The 18491-nt window shown below is 41.4% G+C and overlaps 1 protein-coding gene across 5 annotated transcripts in view; it reads right to left on the minus strand.

Moving 5' to 3' along the window:
- vcl (vinculin) overlaps positions 1-18290 on the minus strand; it is a 117043-nt gene extending 98753 nt beyond the window's left edge. For 2 of the 5 annotated variants that reach the window (XM_031904678.1, XM_031904675.1), the window contains exon 1: positions 17507-18284. In XM_031904678.1, coding sequence (XP_031760538.1) covers positions 17507-17674 — 168 coding nt within the window. In that variant the 5' untranslated portion in view covers positions 17675-18284. Of the gene's footprint in view, positions 1-17506 lie in introns of all 5 variants that reach the window. The other 3 variants (XM_031904676.1, XM_031904677.1, NM_001097253.1) reach the window with 3 other exon arrangements.
- Positions 18291-18491: the final 201 nt, after the last annotated feature.

The following is an 18491-nucleotide window of genomic DNA, read 5'->3' on the forward strand; positions in this document are numbered from 1 at the left end:
AATCCTTACTGGAAGCAAAACAATCCTACTGGGTTTATTTAATGTTTCAAATGATTTCTTTGTAGACTTAAAGGTATGGAAATCTAAATTACGGAAACATCCTTTATTCAAAAAACCCCAAGTCACAAGCATTCTGCGTAACAGGTCCTATACCTGTACAGTTAAAAAAACAAAACTGAATGAATCACATGGCTGTATGTGTAAACAGAGAAGTCTATGCCAAATTTAGAAGAAACAGGATACAAGGAGTTGGGGTGTCCCTATAATTATGCATGCTATCAGGAATCAATTTAGTCTGTTGGCCTGTGGGGCTCAAATGGAGGGGAAAAATAAGGACTTTACACGCATTACGCCTCCTTGATCCACCCCATTATGGCACCTTAAGCCCTCCTAAACTCCACTCACTGGTCCCCCACCATTGCCCTGTTCACAAGCCACAAACTGCACTTTTACATCTAACATTTAACCTTTCAGTCTAAATTAAATCTGCAACTGCTGACTGATCAATAAGAGGGCAAAACAAAGCTATCTTAAGCAAGTTTGACTAAGGGCTGTGGCACACGGGGAGATTAGTCGCCCACGACAAGGGAGATTATGATATGACATCCCACCGGCGAGAATGTAAATCACTGGAGGGATGGCATACACGGCGCCGGCGATTTGCCGAAATCGACAAAGTTACCTCGAGAGTGGTGGGATGTCAAATCGGGGAGATTAGCCACAGCCCTAAAACTGGCCATACATGGGCAGATCAGCTCTCTTGGCGATGTCGCCAAGCAAGCGGATCTTCACCCGATATCCCCACCTACGGGTGGGCGATATCGGGGAGGCATGTAGGCGAATTCGATTGTTTGGGCCTGGGGCCAAACGATCGAATTCTAAACGCGGCAATGGGGCAGTCGGTTCGGGGACCGCATCAACGAGCCGATGCGGCCCCCGATCCGACTGGATTTTCTAACCTGGCCGATCGATATCTGGCCAATTTCAGGTCAGATATCAGTCGGCTAGGCCCCTCGGTTCTGCCCCTGCACAGGCCGATAAGCTGCCGAATCGGTCCAAGGGACCCCTTGTAGGGGAAACAACAACTGGCCTGCCCGACCGATATCTGGCCTGGAATAGGAAAGATATCGATCAGGCAGGTTAAAAAATTCAGTCGGATCGGGGACTGCATCGGCTCGGTGAAGCAGCACCCCAACCGTCTGCGCCTATTTCAGTCGTCATAATTCGATCCGAATTAGCCTAAGTTCCCCCGATATCACCCACCCGTAGGTGGGGATATCGGGAGAAGATCCGCTCGCTTGGCGACCAGGTCTTCACGTGTAGGGCCACCTTTAGGATTCCTACTTCTCCTGTAACACACGTGGCCCCCTCCCTTAGAGACTGACTTTGGTTCTTGGCTAACTGAGCATGCACAGTTCTTCTCAACTCAGGTTACCAAACACACTCTCCAGTCTAGCAGCCAATAAAGCAATGGTAATGCTTGTAAAAAAAACCTCTGCTCTAGCTGTGCGCTCTGCTGTCTTCTCCTCACCTTAACCATTACAGTGCTAAATCCAAGCAGGACTTGATTGTATAGAATTTACAGCATACCTATGCTGTTTGCAAATGAAAATGCCACATTTCCATCAATAACCTTGACTTGCTCAGTCAGTCACTTGTTTATGCATTTTACAATTGATGCAGTGCTTTACAGACATTATAGTCTATTATCCAAATGCAATACAAGGTACAACGAGGGTTTTTTTTTTTTTTTTTTTTTTAGCTATTTTAATCGTATAAATTTACTACAGATCCCCTTATGTAAATGAATGTGAAAAGCTCATGATGCCAATATAAAAGCCTTAAATATAAATCCCCCATTATATGACCCCTGTTTTTATGTTGTAGGAACTAAACCTATCATTCTACCCAACTAGGATTTGCCACCTGGCCGGTATTTTACTGGCCTGGTCAGTAAAAATAAAGCAATGTACTTAATAGGAAATATACATATACAATATGTATATAAAGGAAGGTCAGTACTGTATTTTTTCTCTGAAAAGTTGGCAACCCTATACACAACTTACTTGCGTTGTACAGGTATGGGATCCATTATCCAGAAAGTTCTGAATTATGGAAAGGCCATCTCCTATAGACTCCATTATAATAAAATAATTCTAATTTTTAAAAATGATTTCCTTTTTCTCTGTAATAATAAAACAGTACCTTATTGACCCCAGCTAAGATACAATAAATAGTTACTGGAGGCAAAACAAGGCTTTTGGGTTTAAATGAAGTTTAAATGATTTTTTAGTAGACTTAAGGTGTGCTGATCCAATTTATGCAAAAATCCCTTATCCAGAAAGCCCTGGTTCCCTAGCATTCTGGATATTTTTAATTTATTCCTGAATGACCCATGCATCAGTATGTGCATGTGTATTATGAGTTCTTAGTTCCTAAAACAAAGACCCCCCCCCCCCCAAAAAATATATATTTTCGGAAAGTACACATTCTAAACTACCAAACTGCAAAGCCAAAAACCTCATAACAAACAATAATGTATGGATAAAAATGCAATAAAACCACAAAATCAAACCACAACATAATAAATATGATAGTATGGTTACTGATCAAATACTTGATCAGAAAAAAAGGGCATAACAAAAGACAAATGTAAAATAAAAGGAACAAAAAAGTATTTGTAAATGCACGTTTGTATACTTCTAAAAGTCATGTGGCTGTGTGTATATGTTTGTGTGTGAAAAAGTGTACCTAAGGTAGCAAAATAAGGGGCTGATTTACTAACATTCGTTTTTTCTGGCATTCAAAGTCGTATAAACTGGACATGGTATTAATTTGACTTAAACTCGATCTTTGTTGTATTTATAAAATGTTACTATAATGCTGTTATCAGTTGTACAAAAATTTTAAGTTTACATTCGAAAATCAAATTTCGAAAAAAGTCTAAAGTATTGTTAAAACTCAAAAATCTAAGTTTAAATGGACGCACATTTCCATGAATCCTTTTTATCTTTCCCAAACAGGAATTGCACCAACAGCCATTTTAGGAGCATTGGTGCTCTGTAAGGATACTTACCATGTTCACCGCACAGTCCGCCATCCGCATGGGATCCGACGCTCAGTGCATGTCGTGACCGGAACGTTACATCGCATTGTGCGCTCTCCTGTGCGTGCGTCTTGACGCATAGCGACTATTCGTACACGCTCACGGCGACTATACGTGGCGTGCGTTTAGACGCACAGCGTGTGCGTCGCGTGCGTCTTGACGCTCCCCCTGGGCTATTTAAGGCTGGCTTTAATGCCTATCAGTGCCTGGTTATCTCGGTCTCCTCCTAAGAAACCTAGCCTGTTCTTGTGTTTGAATCCCTCAGCTTTTGACCTTTGCTCTGACTGACCTTCTACCTCTTCTCCGCTCCTGACTCGGCCTGTCTACTCGCTCAAGAACCTCTGCTGCCTGACTCAACCCGGATCCTTCTGACCAAGCCTTCGTCTTATCCTTGTGTACCTCGCTATCTGGCTTCACCGGCTACTCGTCACTCCCTAAGTTCCCTGTTCCACCCTCAGGTGATCTTAGGGCTGTGTGGGGTGCTTGTGGGTCTCTCTTTCAACATACTTGATCCCTTCCTGGTAAGCCTGACACGCTCATTCTTGGAAAACAATTATGTGTTTCACTTGAAACTGGTGAAGTAGAAACAATGATGTGATTAACTTCCCCTTGAAAATGTGTCAAGGACAGGCTGTCACTGACTATTCTATTCCTCTACTATTCTAAGCCTCCATAGGACTCAATGGGGCAGATTCACTAAAGGTCGATAGTGCTTATCGCATGCTTTTTTGTGTTAAAAAGTATGCGATAATTAAGTCCCAATTCATCAGTCATTTCGCATGCGTTAAGGCTGATGCCACACGTGGCGTTTTTACGCTGCGTATTTTCTAATTCTCTCGGCAGCTGAAAAACGCACGATATCATCATCCATAGAAATAACTTGAAAAGACTTGAAGCAAACCACACAACGCGTAAACATGCTAGAAAACGCCATACCACGGATTTTTCAAGCGTTTGCCGAAATACGCCAGTATTTGCACAGCAAGCTATTCCTATGTATACACAAAGGCAGCTGCCAGACCTAGCGGAAATACGCGGCGTTTTTTACTATTTCGCACTATTAGCACCATGGAAACGGGATTTGCTACGTCACCAGTACTAGGCTGAAAAACGCCATAGTCAGGGGCTGTGTGGCTTGTGCGGCGTTTTTAGGCTGAGAAAATATGCAGCGTAAAAACGCCACGTGTGGCATCAGCCTAAGACGCATATGGCATGCGCAAAAAAATCCATTCTGTTAATTAGCGAATAGAAATAATACGAACACATGATTCACAAACACATATGAAGCGCTAAATATCACATTAGTCTATGTGAATATTACCACCTACTTGGGGCAGGCGGCACTTATAAAAAATTGTGGTTTGTGAGCTTTTGGCAACACAACATGGACTTTGCAGTGATATTTTTTCAAGTACGTGTTGGCCCTAGAGTGATGCAGCCTCCAGTTTTCAGGGAAATGGTAATTTTCAGAACAGTAGTTTTCTTAACATAATGGTTATGTGCGTAAAATCATGCGCTAATATAGCACGCAACAAAACATATTGCGCGCAGCGGGAAAAAACGCAAGAAACCCGCTCATTGCGAGTTAAATAACGCAAAGAACATCGTGTCTTAAATATGACGCCTGTCCTTTTAGTGAATCAAGCGTTAAGTCGCAAAAAATAAGAAGCAATAAAATTTTTAACGCATGCTATAAATAGCGCTCTTTTTATCGACCTTTAGTGAATCGGCCCCAATGTTACTTGACAGATCAAACCTGCTGAATTTTATTTGACAAAAAAAAGTTACCATTAATAAAATCACAAAATTATGGGAGTTATTTTCAAAAAACTCGTAAATATCTAGACTTTTTCAAAATTGCTTAGTAAACGCGCCCCTTAGTGATGTGTGTTTACATTTGTATAGTAGTTTTACACCTTTGGATTCAATGAGGGGAGAACTAAACCTTAAAAACGAATATGTATAGAAATGCCATATTTTATACACTGAGCTTGTTGCACAAGCCTAAACTTTAACCCTTTCACTGCCAGCCGTTTTGGACAAAGCGGAACTTCTACTGCCAGACCATTTTTGAACATTTTGCACTGTTTCACTTTAGGGGTCTTTCCTTGGGGGGACTTTTAGTTTACCCAGGAAAACTATATATTGTTTTTTTCAGGACAACCGAAGCTTTTAAAATATGGTAGAATTTGAGTAATTCCAATTCTGTAACAAGATATAGGCTTCTAAATGTCTAAAAAATTTAAAAAAATCATATTTTCCATTATATAAACACATGCACCAGAAACAAAAATTAGTTTATGCATGAAATTATAACTGATTTGGAAAGTCCCATGTCTCCTGAACGTGCCAATACCAAATATATATAGTTTTATGGAGATTTCTCACTTGTATAGGTCAAAAACTCCCAGCAGTACACTACCAAATTTCCAAAGCACTGCTCCAGAAAGCTGCAATGATTAGATTTCAAGGCCAAAAATTCCACTAACAGAAAGTTTATCCCAGAAAATTTTACATTTTTAGAAAGAAGAGATTCTGGGGAATCCAGAATAGGCACAACTGTCTGTCTACTCCAAACTATCAAGTCGCAATGCTTTCCTAAAGTTATTGGTTTTTATCAAAATTTGTGAAATTTTTTTAAAATCGCTTCAAAGCTTCCAGTCTATAGTATCTTATCTCCTACAGGTCATAAAGTAACCAAATAAAACACCCTAAATATGAACACCAGGGGTCCACTGAACAATTTGATGCCCAATATGTATAGGTTTACCTAAGTATGTGGCATGTAGGGGCCCCAATGTGAACATACACCCATATGTACTGTCATTTCAGCTTCTGCAAAATCAACATTTACATCATTACATGAGGGATAAAGCTAGTAAAAAGTAAATTCACCCCAGAAAGTCCTATATTTTTGGAAAGTACACATTCCCCCGAATCTAAAATGGGTACCCATGTCTTTCTACTCCAAAGTACCAAGCCGCAAAGCTTTCCAAAAGTTGGCAATTTTGATAACATTTCCAAAAATCCACTCAAAGCTTCCAGTTTCCAGCATCTTATCTCCCACATAGAATTAGGTTCCAAGATAAAAACACCCTAAATATGAACCCCAGAGGTCTACTGAACAGTTTGATGCCCACTATACATAGGTTTATCAAAGCACATGGCACTTATAGACCCCCAAATATACCTTGTGCACACTAATTTCATGGCTTATCTTTACCTAATTCATAAACACATGGCAATTTTATGAGGGGTAGAAGCTGCAGAAATGTAGGGTGACCCCTAAAAACCCTATATTTTTGGAAAGTACACATTCTGACAAATCCAACAAGGGTAAAGAGTCCTTTATACACCAAAGTACCAATCTGCAAAGCTTTCCTAAAGCTAGTGGTTTTTATGACATTTCAGAAAATCACATAAAAATATTGCAGTTTGCCGCATTTATCTCACACAATTTCTTGCATACAATGGCAAATCACCCCAAATAGGAACACCTAAGGTCTACTGAACAGTTTGATGCCCAATATGCATAGATATACCAAAGTCTGTGGTGTGTAGTGAACCCAAAATGAAAATAGCGCATATGGATTTCTCGCCTGCCAGCTCAGCTTTTGCACACAGAGCCCCCTGACAGCGTATTATGCGTAACACCCCCAAACTACACAGGGACCCCCAGAAACCCATATATTATTGGAAAGTCTGAGGAATTCAAAATAGGTAAAGTTATTTTTCTACACCAAAGTACCGCATGGCAAAGCTACGCTAAAAAATTTGTGTGATAGTGTGCAAGTGTGTATATAAGTGTGCTAGAGTGTGCTAGAGTGTGCTAGAGTGTGCTAGAGTGTGCTAGAGTGTGCTAGAGTGTGCTAGAGTGTGCTAGAGTGTGCTAGAGTGTGCTAGAGTGTGCTAGAGTGTGCTAGAGTGTGCTAGAGTGTGCTAGAGTGTGCTAGAGTGTGCAAAATCGGACAAAAAAAAAAAAGTATGCTAAATTGTGTGTAGATGTGTGTGTAAATGTGTGTAAATGCCTGTAAATGTTTTTATATGTGTGTAAAAGTGTGTGTTAGGCAAATAAAGAGCACTTACCAGCAGGGATCGCAGGCAGGCAGTCCTCTCTGCAGTCCTCGCAGCACAGGAAGTGCGTGGGCGGAGCTAGGAGGAGCAAAGAGCAGGGGAACAGACTCGACAAGCAGCAGACGCGTGCGATCGGTCTGCTGCTTGTAAATAGGTCCTGCGATGCGATCGCATCACTGGACCAACTTGCCAGCCCCCTTGGCTCCTTGCCGAGGGGGTTGGGGGCACAGCTGACTCTCTGCACCGGCGGCTTTTGCCACCGGTGCAAAGAGAATTACACTAGTACCAAAAACGTAGGTACTATGTCGTTGGCATATAACTGCTTTTTTTAAAACGACGTAGTACCTACGTCTTTGGCAGGGAAAGGGTTAAGCACCTCTATAACAGTGATGTCATCCAGGACTTTACAGTTGCCCCAGGGCGGTCACCATCTTTTACATTACATTAACATTTATTTATAAAGCGCCAACATATTCCGCAGCGCTGTACAATAAGTGGGTTACATACATTGGACATACAGAGTAACATATAAAGCAATCAATAACCGATACAAGAGGTGAAGAGGGCCCTGCCCAAAAGAGCTACCATCTTTGACTTTATTAGGAGTATAAGTGAAACGCAAATGCTTAAAGGACAAGGAAAGGCTAAGTCACTTGGGGGTGCCAAAATGTTAGGCACCCCCTAGTGACTTTAATCGCTTACCTTGTACCCCGGGCTGGTGCCCCTGTTAGGAGAAAACAGCACCAGCCCGGGGTACCTGGAGCGAAGCGCTTCCTCCTTCCGCCTTCGCTTTTAGAAGGACTAAGGACAGGCGCATGCGCAGTAGAGTGAAAAGCCAACTTCTCCGTTAAAGTTCGGCTTTTCACTCTATTGCACATGCGAGTGCGACAGGAGACGGAAAGAGGAAACGCTGCAGGTACCCCGGGCTGGTGCTGTTCTCTCCTAACAGGGGCACCAGCCTGGGGTAGAAGGTAAGCGATTTAAGTCACTTGGGGGTGCCTAACATTTTGGCACCCCCAAGTGACTTTGCCTTTCCTTCTCCTTTAATGTGCTTTGGCAGCTGTTGAGAAGCTAAGCTCAGGGTCAGCAGCAAGCAGAAAATGAGGCATGCCTGTCATAAATCATGATGCTACAGTGATGTTTATTACAGACTGATGCTAATTGCACTAGTTTTGGGGATGCTATGTAATGAGAATCTGAATGAATTACCAATCAGCCTTGTATCATGAAATTTACATTTCATATATGCCGTGTATTGTGAATTGGTCCCTAATCTCAGGCAGCTGACAGCAGCAGTGTTGAATCAGCAGCAAAGAAGATAGGGAGCTACTGGGGAACCAATTCAGAGACACATATCTTCACTACTAAAGGGAGGTGATTGCCTCAGGCTGGTAAATCCAAAACATTATGTGCAGCATTTCTACCCTATTTTGTTAAAGGAATACTGTTTTTATCAAAACGCATCAGTTAATAGAGCTTCTCCAGCAGAATCATGCATTGAAATGCGTTTTTCAAAAACGCATATATATTATATATATATATATATATATATATATATATATATATATATATATATATATACACACACACACATATATATATATATATATATATATATATACACAACAACAAGAGATCCTCTGCACTCACCCATTATCAATATATAGAACATTAAGACATTCGGTGCATTTAAGCTACTAAGAAATGCCCCTCCCTTTAAGCAAAACAGGGATTGTTTGTCCATATATTGCAACATACTTCAAGCTGGCCAACTGCGTCAAAGTCATCCCTTTTGACCAGTTCCTACACTGACTTATGCGATTCATCAAGAATTCTACTGCTTCAACATACATTTAGCCAAGGGACTAAGTTCTACCTGCAACTTACTTGCTTTCAAGGTTAAAACCCCCATATGGTTGCCCTTTTATTGGCTCCACTGGGACCACCTGACTGCAGCTGGGAGGGGTGGGAGCCACAACAAGGAGCTGGCCACTGCTCCTGCACAAGCCACAGCAAAAAAAGGGAAAGTTGTGCTCAACCACTAAATTTTAAACCATTAGGCGGGGGTGCAATGAGGTTGTGACCACGAAATACATAGAAACAACAACAAGAGATCCTCTGCACTCACCCATTATCAATATATAGAACATTAAGACATTCGGTGCATTTAAGCTACTAAGAAATGCCCCTCCCTTTAAGCAAAACAGGGATTGTTTGTCCATATATTGCAACATATCCCACCCCTCCCAGCTGCAGTCAGGTGGTCCCAGTGGAGCCAATAAAAGGGCAACCATATGGGGGTTTTAACCTTGAAAGCAAGTAAGTTGCAGGTAGAACTTAGCCCCTTGGCTAAATGTATGTTGAAGCAGTAGAATTCTTGATGAATCGCATAAGTCAGTGTAGGAACTGGTCAAAAGGGATGACTTTGACGCAGTTGGCCAGCTTGAAGTATGTTGCAATATATGGACAAACAATCCCTGTTTTGCTTAAAGGGAGGGGCATTTCTTAGTAGCTTAAATGCACCGAATGTCTTAATGTTCTATATATTGATAATGGGTGAGTGCAGAGGATCTCTTGTTGTTGTTTCTATGTATTTCGTGGTCACAACCTCATTGCACCCCCGCCTAATGGTTTAAAATTTAGTGGTTGAGCACAACTTTCCCTTTTTTTGCTATATATATATATATATATATATATATATATATATATATATATATATATATATATATATTTAATTTTGAAATTTCACATGGGGCTAGCCATATTCTTCATTTCCCAAGTGATAAACTTCAAACATACTTTACGGCTGAGCTGCAAGTTGAAGTGATATCAGCCCCTCCCAGCAGCTAATCAGCAGAACAATGGGAAGGTAGCAAGATAGCAGCTCCCAGTAGATATGAAAATAGCACTCAATGACTCAACACAATGGCTACAGATGAAGACACAAAAATAAGCATTTTGGAGTGTTGGGGCAGATTCTCAGACTGCGTTTATCCACAGGCCAAGAATCTGTCCAGTGTGACAGGAGCCTTAAGGTGGCCATACACAGGCCAATTGAATTGTATGGAGAAACGACGACTGGCCTGCCCGACCGATATCTGGCCTGAAATCGGGCAGATATCGATCAGGCAGGTTAAAAAATTCAGTTGGATCGGGGACCGCATCGGCTTGTTGATGCAGTCCCCGAACCGACTGCACCTATTCCAGTCGTTATAATTCGATCGTTTGGCCCCAGGGCCAGTTAGCCGGATTAGCCTAAATTCCCCTGATATCGCCCCCCGTAGGTGGGGATATCAGGAGAAGATCCGCTCGCTTGGCAGCCTCGCCAGGCGAGGGCATCGCTACGTGTTAGGCCACCTTTCGAAGAACACAGCCGTCAAACTGTTACTTACACTTACTTCTACCTTACACCCAGCACTCCCCTCATGTACTTGCATGGTTTCTAATGCTTACTATACACTTATACATAAGTGACACTTCAATCGCATGCAAAACTTTCTTATGCACATTCATTGTGCAATGTCTAACTTGCCAGGTTGCAAAACCCAATAATGTTAAAGCTGAAAAAAATGTGAGCGAATACGAACTAGCAGGCCTGAACTGGCATTCAAAATAGGCCCTGGAATTTCACGTACACAGAGGACCAAAAAACGCCCTTCCAGACCACAAAATAGTGACTGTCTAGGGCACACGTGTCAAACACAAGGCCGAATACGGCCCTCCTGGCTGTTTTATGTGGCCCATGGTGACTGTGCCTGACTGTGCAGCACCAATTGTCTTACTGTGCTGTGACTGTGAGGGATCTATCTACTTAGCCTGTATTTTAGATTTCGGCCCCTTATGTGATTGAGTTTGACACCCCTGGTCTAGGGCATGTTAACAAGCCTTTGCCAGAATCCACAAGTTGCCAGTCCACGCGTGGAAACTAGATAGAGACTTTAGGTGCCACCAGGGCAGGGACAAAATTAATGATATATAATAAAGCTCAGAGAATTGTGTTGGAACTATATTAAGTATAACAACAAAGACATTGAGGAATATCGTAGACCCTACAAATATCTTTCAGGGTATCAAATAACCATCCCTTTACCCACCTAAGTTCTTTATTACAGTTAAACGGACACTCATTTTTAAGGATTCTAACAGATGCAGAAGTGCCATCCCCAGGACAGCACTGTTTCACCAAAACAACTGTATATTCACAGTTAGAGAAGCCTGAAAATACAGCTCCAGCACTCCACTGAATTACATTCTTTATAGGACTAACAGGAGACACAAGTTCTCTGTGATAAGTTCTGGGCAGTTTCCTTATTTCTTCTAAGCATGCCCTTTATAAAGGGCATGAAAGGGGCCTGAAACATGTTGTGTATGGCATAAAAATAAAAGCACTTTTTGCAGCAATTTTTCACTTTGTCTCGTGCTACCCCCTACATATATTTTCCAGTTTAGAGATTCCTGACTTTTATAGATAAAAACAGTGATGATTAAAAAAAGATTAATATAATCATGTCAGTCAATTTAATTCATATGTTTCAATAAAAAAAAAAAAAAAAAAAAAAAGAATTATTCAAAACAGTTAATAAATAAAGACAATTTAGCCTCTTGGCAGATCAAAACTGTTCACTTGCAGTACCAACCCTGTTCTGGGAAATAATATTTACAGGAATACTAGCGATAGCATATAAGAAGCAATAGACGCATTGGTCATAGGAAAGATCATTCATCCACTATTACAAGCTGAATAATTTAGGTAAAACCAAAGGGATTCTTAGGAATGAATAAGCTTGTAATATTACAGATTTACTTTCAGGCACTTTTAATGGTGCCCAATCAACAAGGCGACCAATATCCGTTATTATACTTCATCGGTGTATGTATGACCACATTAAAGAAGTAGTAAACCTTTTTTTCCCCCCTATCTTTAAGGTTTCTGACTTATAAGTTGAAATCTCGTTCCTCTACTTCCTGGTACAGCATGAAGCCCTGCCCCCTCTTCCTGCTGAGCTCTCCTTATGTCTTCAACTACAAGATAGTCCAAGAGGAAAGCCTTCTAGTCATGCCTGACAGAGCAGAAGCTTTCTGGGAATGCACAGAGAAGCAGGAGCCAGTGTGCAGCAGAAGCTTTTTTTCTGTGCCTAATCATGACTGCATGACTCATTGAACACACACAAAACAGATAGTCTATGTACCCAAATCAAAATTCATCTGTTGAAAACCTCATACCAGCATTTCATCTTTAAAGGAGAAGGAAAGGCTAATAAAGTTAATCTCAAGCTGCAGGCATACCTTCAGTTCTCTCAATAGTTCCCTTAAGACTCCCCATATTTCTACCGTTCAGATGATCAGAAGCCAAACAGGAAGGAAAAACGCTGAGCTGTGTAAAGAAAGTTCCCATAATGCCTCGCTCCTGCGCCAAGACCAAGACCAGTGTGCATGCTCAGTTACTAAGACTATGAGGAATCTTCCTGTTGATTGGCTCAGATCCACATTCCTAAGGGGGGGAGGGAGTTCTTAGCATTCTTGAGGGAGGGGGAGCAGGAGAGGGGAGAAAGGAGAGAGCTGCGTGTCTCTGGCACAGGAAAACAACACAAGAAATCTTTTGACACGCTGAACTCCGTGCAGCGTTTTTGTGAGTGCTTATGGCTGTATTTACATAGACCTTTCTGATAAAGCTTACTTAAGTTTTTACGTTTCCTTCAATAACTATACAATATTCTAAAAATGTACACAGCTGAATCAATTAAAGGGTTTGTCCACCTTTGAGTTAACTTTTAGTATGATGTAGAGAGTAATATTCTGAGATATTTTGCAATGGGTCTTTATTTTTTATTATTTGTAGTTTTTTAGTTATTTGATTTTCCATCCAGGAGCTCTACAGTTTGAGTGTCAGCAGTTATTTGGTTGCTAGGGTCCAAGTCACCTTAGCAATGACAGAGTGGTTTGGATGAGAGACTGTTATATGAATAGATGACCACCTGAATAGAAAAAAGCTACAAAAAGTAACTAACAATAAAACTGCTGCCTTACAGAGCAATAGTTTTTTGGCTGCGGGGGCCCCCCCATTTAAAAACTGCAAAGAGTTGGAAGAAGGAGGTAAATAATTCAAAAACTATAAAAAAATAAATAATGAAGATGCATTAAAAAGTTGCTTAGAATAGGTTACATTAAAAATTCAAGTTTAACGGCGCACCACCCCTTTGGGATGCAAGTGCAAGCAATCTATCAATACAGTGATTTAATCCCGTTCCAAAACATTAATTTTATAACTAATTAGCAAATATTAAGCAGCAGCATGGATTTTGTTGAAAACATACAGCATCAGCTGACTTTAGACAGTTCAATTTAAAACTAGATCAGACTGAATGCAGGGATTAAGGTATGTTATTCTTGGGGATGTTGGAGCAATTTTAAAAGGTAAGGGGAAAAAAGGTTTACTCCTTCTTTAAGGGCACTGACACACAAGGAGATTATTAGCCAGAAACAAAATTGCCTCCACAGTGGGTGACTAATCTCCTTCAGACGCTTTTCCAAAGGGCAATATGCAAATCGCTAGTGGGACATCATTTTGAATGTATATTTAGTCCTTGACGTGGCATGTGAGCTACCGGTATCATATTTTGGCCAAGGATGGTACTAACATCTTATTTATTTGTAACAAATACTTTTAAAAGGCAAATTGTGTGCTGGCATTCACTCCTTTTTGTTTTCAAATAATGGCCTTTTATTGTTTCTAGAACCTGATCAACTCCAGAAAGTGAGTTAAGGTGGCCATACATGGCCCGACTATATCGGGAGAAGATCCGCTCGCTTGGCGACCTCGCCTAACAAGGGGATCTTAACGTGTATGGCCACTTTAGGCGGAGCACTGGCACAGGGCTGCCATAACATGGTTATCTCCTCTGCTTGTAATCAAGGAACATAAAAGTTTGAAAGAGCAGCTCCCAGATCTGCCACTGCCTACTACTGTAAAATGTATGATCTGCATGTACTGTACACTATGTACATTCCAAATTCTTCTATTTATTTACAAAACAAATTTTGCTTTTTTATTTTAGGTTTTAATAAAAAGTCATTTCAGGAACTTATACAACTCAGCCTTTAATCCCTTTCTCTCTTGCTGGATGCAGCACTCATATCTACCACTAGGAGGCACATTAATGCATATTCAGCAGTGCAGATTATTTCCAAGATGTATGTATGTATGTATGTAAGTATGTATAACTTTATTTATAAAGCGCCACAAGGGTACACAGCGCTGTACAGTCTTATAGAATACAAAATTACACACAGGGAGGACAAGTAATATAATAAATAAATACAGTAAATTATATATATATATATATATATATATATATATATATATATATATATATATATATATATATATAAGTGCCATGTGGTATGAAACACAGTAGGAAGGAGGTCCCTGCCCCGTAGAGCTTACAATCTGAGTGGTTGGGTAACATACAGGCACAAACTGGAAGGTAAGAGTGCCTCAGGTATGGGCATTTGCCCTTAAGCGCAGGACTGGGCAAAATAATGCCTTAGTGCTCCAGAAGGTAACAGCTGAGTTTTTTCTTAAAGAGAGTTAGTGAGTGTTCCCTACGGAGGGATTCAGGGATAGAGTTCCAGAGGTAAGGAGCAGCGAGATAGAAAGGTTTAAGACGAGAGAGCGCAGTGGGTGTGGATGGTGTAAAGAGACGGAGGCTCTGAGAGGAGCGGAGGAGACGACCAGGAACATGTAGGGAGACCAGTGAAGAAATGTAGTGAGGAGCAGAGGAGTGAAGGGCTTTGCATGTCAGCAGAAGGATTTTGTAAGCTATCCTTTGCTTGACAGGCAGCCATGCTAGTGAGCTTAATTGAGGCTGAGCAGGATCCCTCTTAGGAGAGAGCAGGAGGATCCTGGCAGCAGAGTTTAAGATTGATTGCAGGGGAGAGAGGTGGGAGTCTGGGAGGCCGGTTAGTAGGAGAATGTTGAGGAGATAATGTTGACTTGTAGTATGCTGAAACCTATGAATGTAGTATGCTGAAACCTACTCCAGACTTCAGGTAACCTGCTTTTAGGGATGGTAAGAGGGAGGTCCGGGGTATCAGGACATATTGCCTCTCACTGTATATCATGTATTTTAGGGGTAAAGTTCTCAGACTGTCATCAGCCCCTGTCTGTCTTTGGCCAAAAACACACATTAAATCATTTTAATAGCCACCTCTTCTAGCAGTGTTTGGCAGTTTCCATTAGGGGTGTGGTACACTGGGCAATTTGTCCACTAGCAGTAAGCAGACTAAAAAGAGGCATAACTCCTCCAGAAAAAAGCAGCATAAGTGACAAAGACAGAGCAGTGAAAGGCGGACCTTCACTTATCAGCACACTGTGTTCATTATAGTGCAATTCTTATTATTAGAAGCAATGAAAAGCAATCAGGGCTGTTTTAACCACCACTGGTTTTCCCTGATAGCAGTGGCAGTCAAACCCTCTTAAGGCAATGGCAGATGTCAGCCACGGGAAATTGTACAGAACAGCAAGTAGGCTGGAGTGGGGGAGTTTGGGGCTAATAGCTGTATAGTTCCACTAGTTAGAAAGTGCACATTTTGGCAAATTTGAAATAGGTAAATATGTCTTTCTTCTCAAACATACCAAATTGCAAGTTTTTAATTTCAAAAATCATCTCAAATAAAGGAACCTTTACAGCATCTTATTTTCCCAAACATCCTTACATACAAGTACATTATTACAAACTATGAAGCCTGTAGAGGCCTGAGAACAAAAATATTAAAAATACATATTTTGAAAAAATTTAGATGCTAGTCAAACTGGGCAATACATTTTTTTTTTGTTTCGCTTGTGTGACTTTGCAAAGCAACACAACCCCAAAAAATGTGCATGTTTGTTTTATGGTTAAACTATGTATGTGTGTTACTCATCTGGGGGTGGAGGCAAAAGATCACGGAGGGCCACAGCTGCCAGGTGGGCCAATATGGTTGTGGTGTTGGGGGCAGGGGGTGGATCAGTGTAGTCCAGATGCAAGGACAAGAGCAGAAATAGGGTTTCTATGCATCTGCTGACCTGGAGTGATTGCAGCCTAAGGGCTATTCATTCCCTACTCTCACAATAGTCTAGGCCAGTGCTGTCCAACTGGCAGCAGGCAGAGTATGGCAACACAGGCAGCACAGGGCAGGCAGAGTATGGCATGCATAGGCAGAGTAGGGAAGGCAGAGTATAGCACACACAGGCAGCATAGGGCAGACAGATAATGGCACACACAGGCAGGGTAGGGAAGGCAGAGTATGGCAGGTTTTTGCTGCGCTACCACCGTTAATATGGCTATGGCCATACAATAACATGGGTGTGGTTTCAAGTGGATGTGGTTTTAAAAAGGGGAGTGGTCAAAACTGGCTTCCATTATCGGCCCTCCACCATGTAGGCCGGAAAAATGTAGGCTGGAAAAATGTAGGCCCTCGGTACCACAAAAGTTGGACAGCACTGGTCTAGGCCTAGGGGCAGAAAAACATGTGTGGAGCAAAGGGATGGCCTTAAAAGCCCCACCACCACCACCAAGATCAGTTTGTAAAGTTTAAGGGAAGTTAAGAGGTTAAAATTAGACTAATGGTGTGTGGCCAAATGGGTGTGGCCAAATAGGACATTAACAATAAAGCTTTACTATATTCACTCCCACAATTTCTGATAACTTTACTTATCAAATATTATCTCTCAGTTGTGATTTATTAAGAGCCTTCAGTTGAAAGGCACTCTTAAAAGTAATATCAAAATGATGTACTATTACCCTGTTATTAGTAAATATGTGTTTTCTTCAGAGGATCAAATAGTGTTTTATATAAATAAGATGCTGTCACCATGGGTACAGCAATTCAAGAAAAAAACAGAAGTTTAGGCTTATGTCAAACTTGGTCACACACAATAGTCATTTTAGCCTCCCTAAACTTTATGAACCAACATTTTTTTTACAATATAAAATATGATAAAGAAATTACCTGCCCATAAAAAAATCTTGCTTCATGCAATTTTTATTAATAAGGAAAAAAGGCAAAACTATAGGAAGCCCGATATTTTTTCCAAAAAAGATGGCAAACCTAGTTATGGATCTCACCTGGCCCTCTATACCTCCTGAGCCCTATGTCACAGGCTATATTTTACCTGTCCCTATACCTCCAAAATGTTATTTCAGTAGTTAATCAGGAAGATAAACAGGCATCAAATGTCATCCATGAGCAGCACAACACTCCAAGATTTATAATGTTTTCTTACTGGGCATAAATTACAGAAATATTCACTTTTTTAAATTTCCTATACATGCCTTATTCACTTACCCGCACTAGATTGCTGACTGCCGCCTGCACAGCCGCTACTGGAGCAGTGAGCTCCGGAATTGCTTTGCCATCTACTTCGCCTTCCTCATGCATAATGACCAAGTGCGAGATTTGCTGGGCCACCGGCTCCAGGATGCTCTCTATAGTCTTTGTGTGGAAGACCGGCATCTTGGCAGTAGGTTTGTGCCTAAGACGAAGAAGATAAGCGCCTTAGACGTAGAATGAAAGTTGGAGTAACCCGAACTTGCCGTAGTCTGTACGCACTCTTTCAGTCTAGTCTCCCGGTGCCACCCAAAAATATGTCAGCCACCGTCCGTTGGGAAACTGGTTTATCAAATGACAATACTCTTCTTGCCCCCGCACTTACACTAACTTAGCCTGAACTTATCATAGGTTACCCCACCCCATTCTCATTTGAAGATATCCAGAAAAGGCGTGTGGGGTTTGTCGCTTTCACCAGAGTATGTAATTCCCTTTCTTTCTAAAAGCATTAACTTGTCAAGCACCGACTGTTACACTTCCAAGGTGTTTAGCTCCCATTAAAATTGTTCTCTTCTGCATGTATTCTGTACCTTCCGCGTTTTGGCAATGTCTTCGGGTTTAACCGCACCAAGTGGTTTCAGTCGGAGACCACTTCCAACTAATCCTCTCCACGCTCTCCCCCTCTGTTGGTGACATCAGCTGCCACGCCTCCGAAAATACGGCCCAAACAAACCCAAGAAACCTTACTTGCTGCTCTTTTTCATTGGCCACTACCCTTGCCACTCACTCAAAACACATTGCCCTTATCCCGTTGTGATGATGTCACGCGTCACGATCTCCATATAAGGAGAAACCTGGAAAAAGGACGGCGTGGGATTCCTATGGTGGTGACGTATAGGCGAGAAGGGTCCTGCAAAGGCCAGGAATGGCATAATTTAGAAGTTTTATGGAGGCGTGGTTGTTGTGGACCTCGGTATTCCAAAAAAATGATGTTAAGATGTCC

Source organism: Xenopus tropicalis, chromosome 7 (genome assembly GCF_000004195.4).
Source record: "Xenopus tropicalis strain Nigerian chromosome 7, UCB_Xtro_10.0, whole genome shotgun sequence".
Taxonomy (NCBI): Eukaryota; Metazoa; Chordata; class Amphibia; order Anura; family Pipidae; genus Xenopus; species Xenopus tropicalis.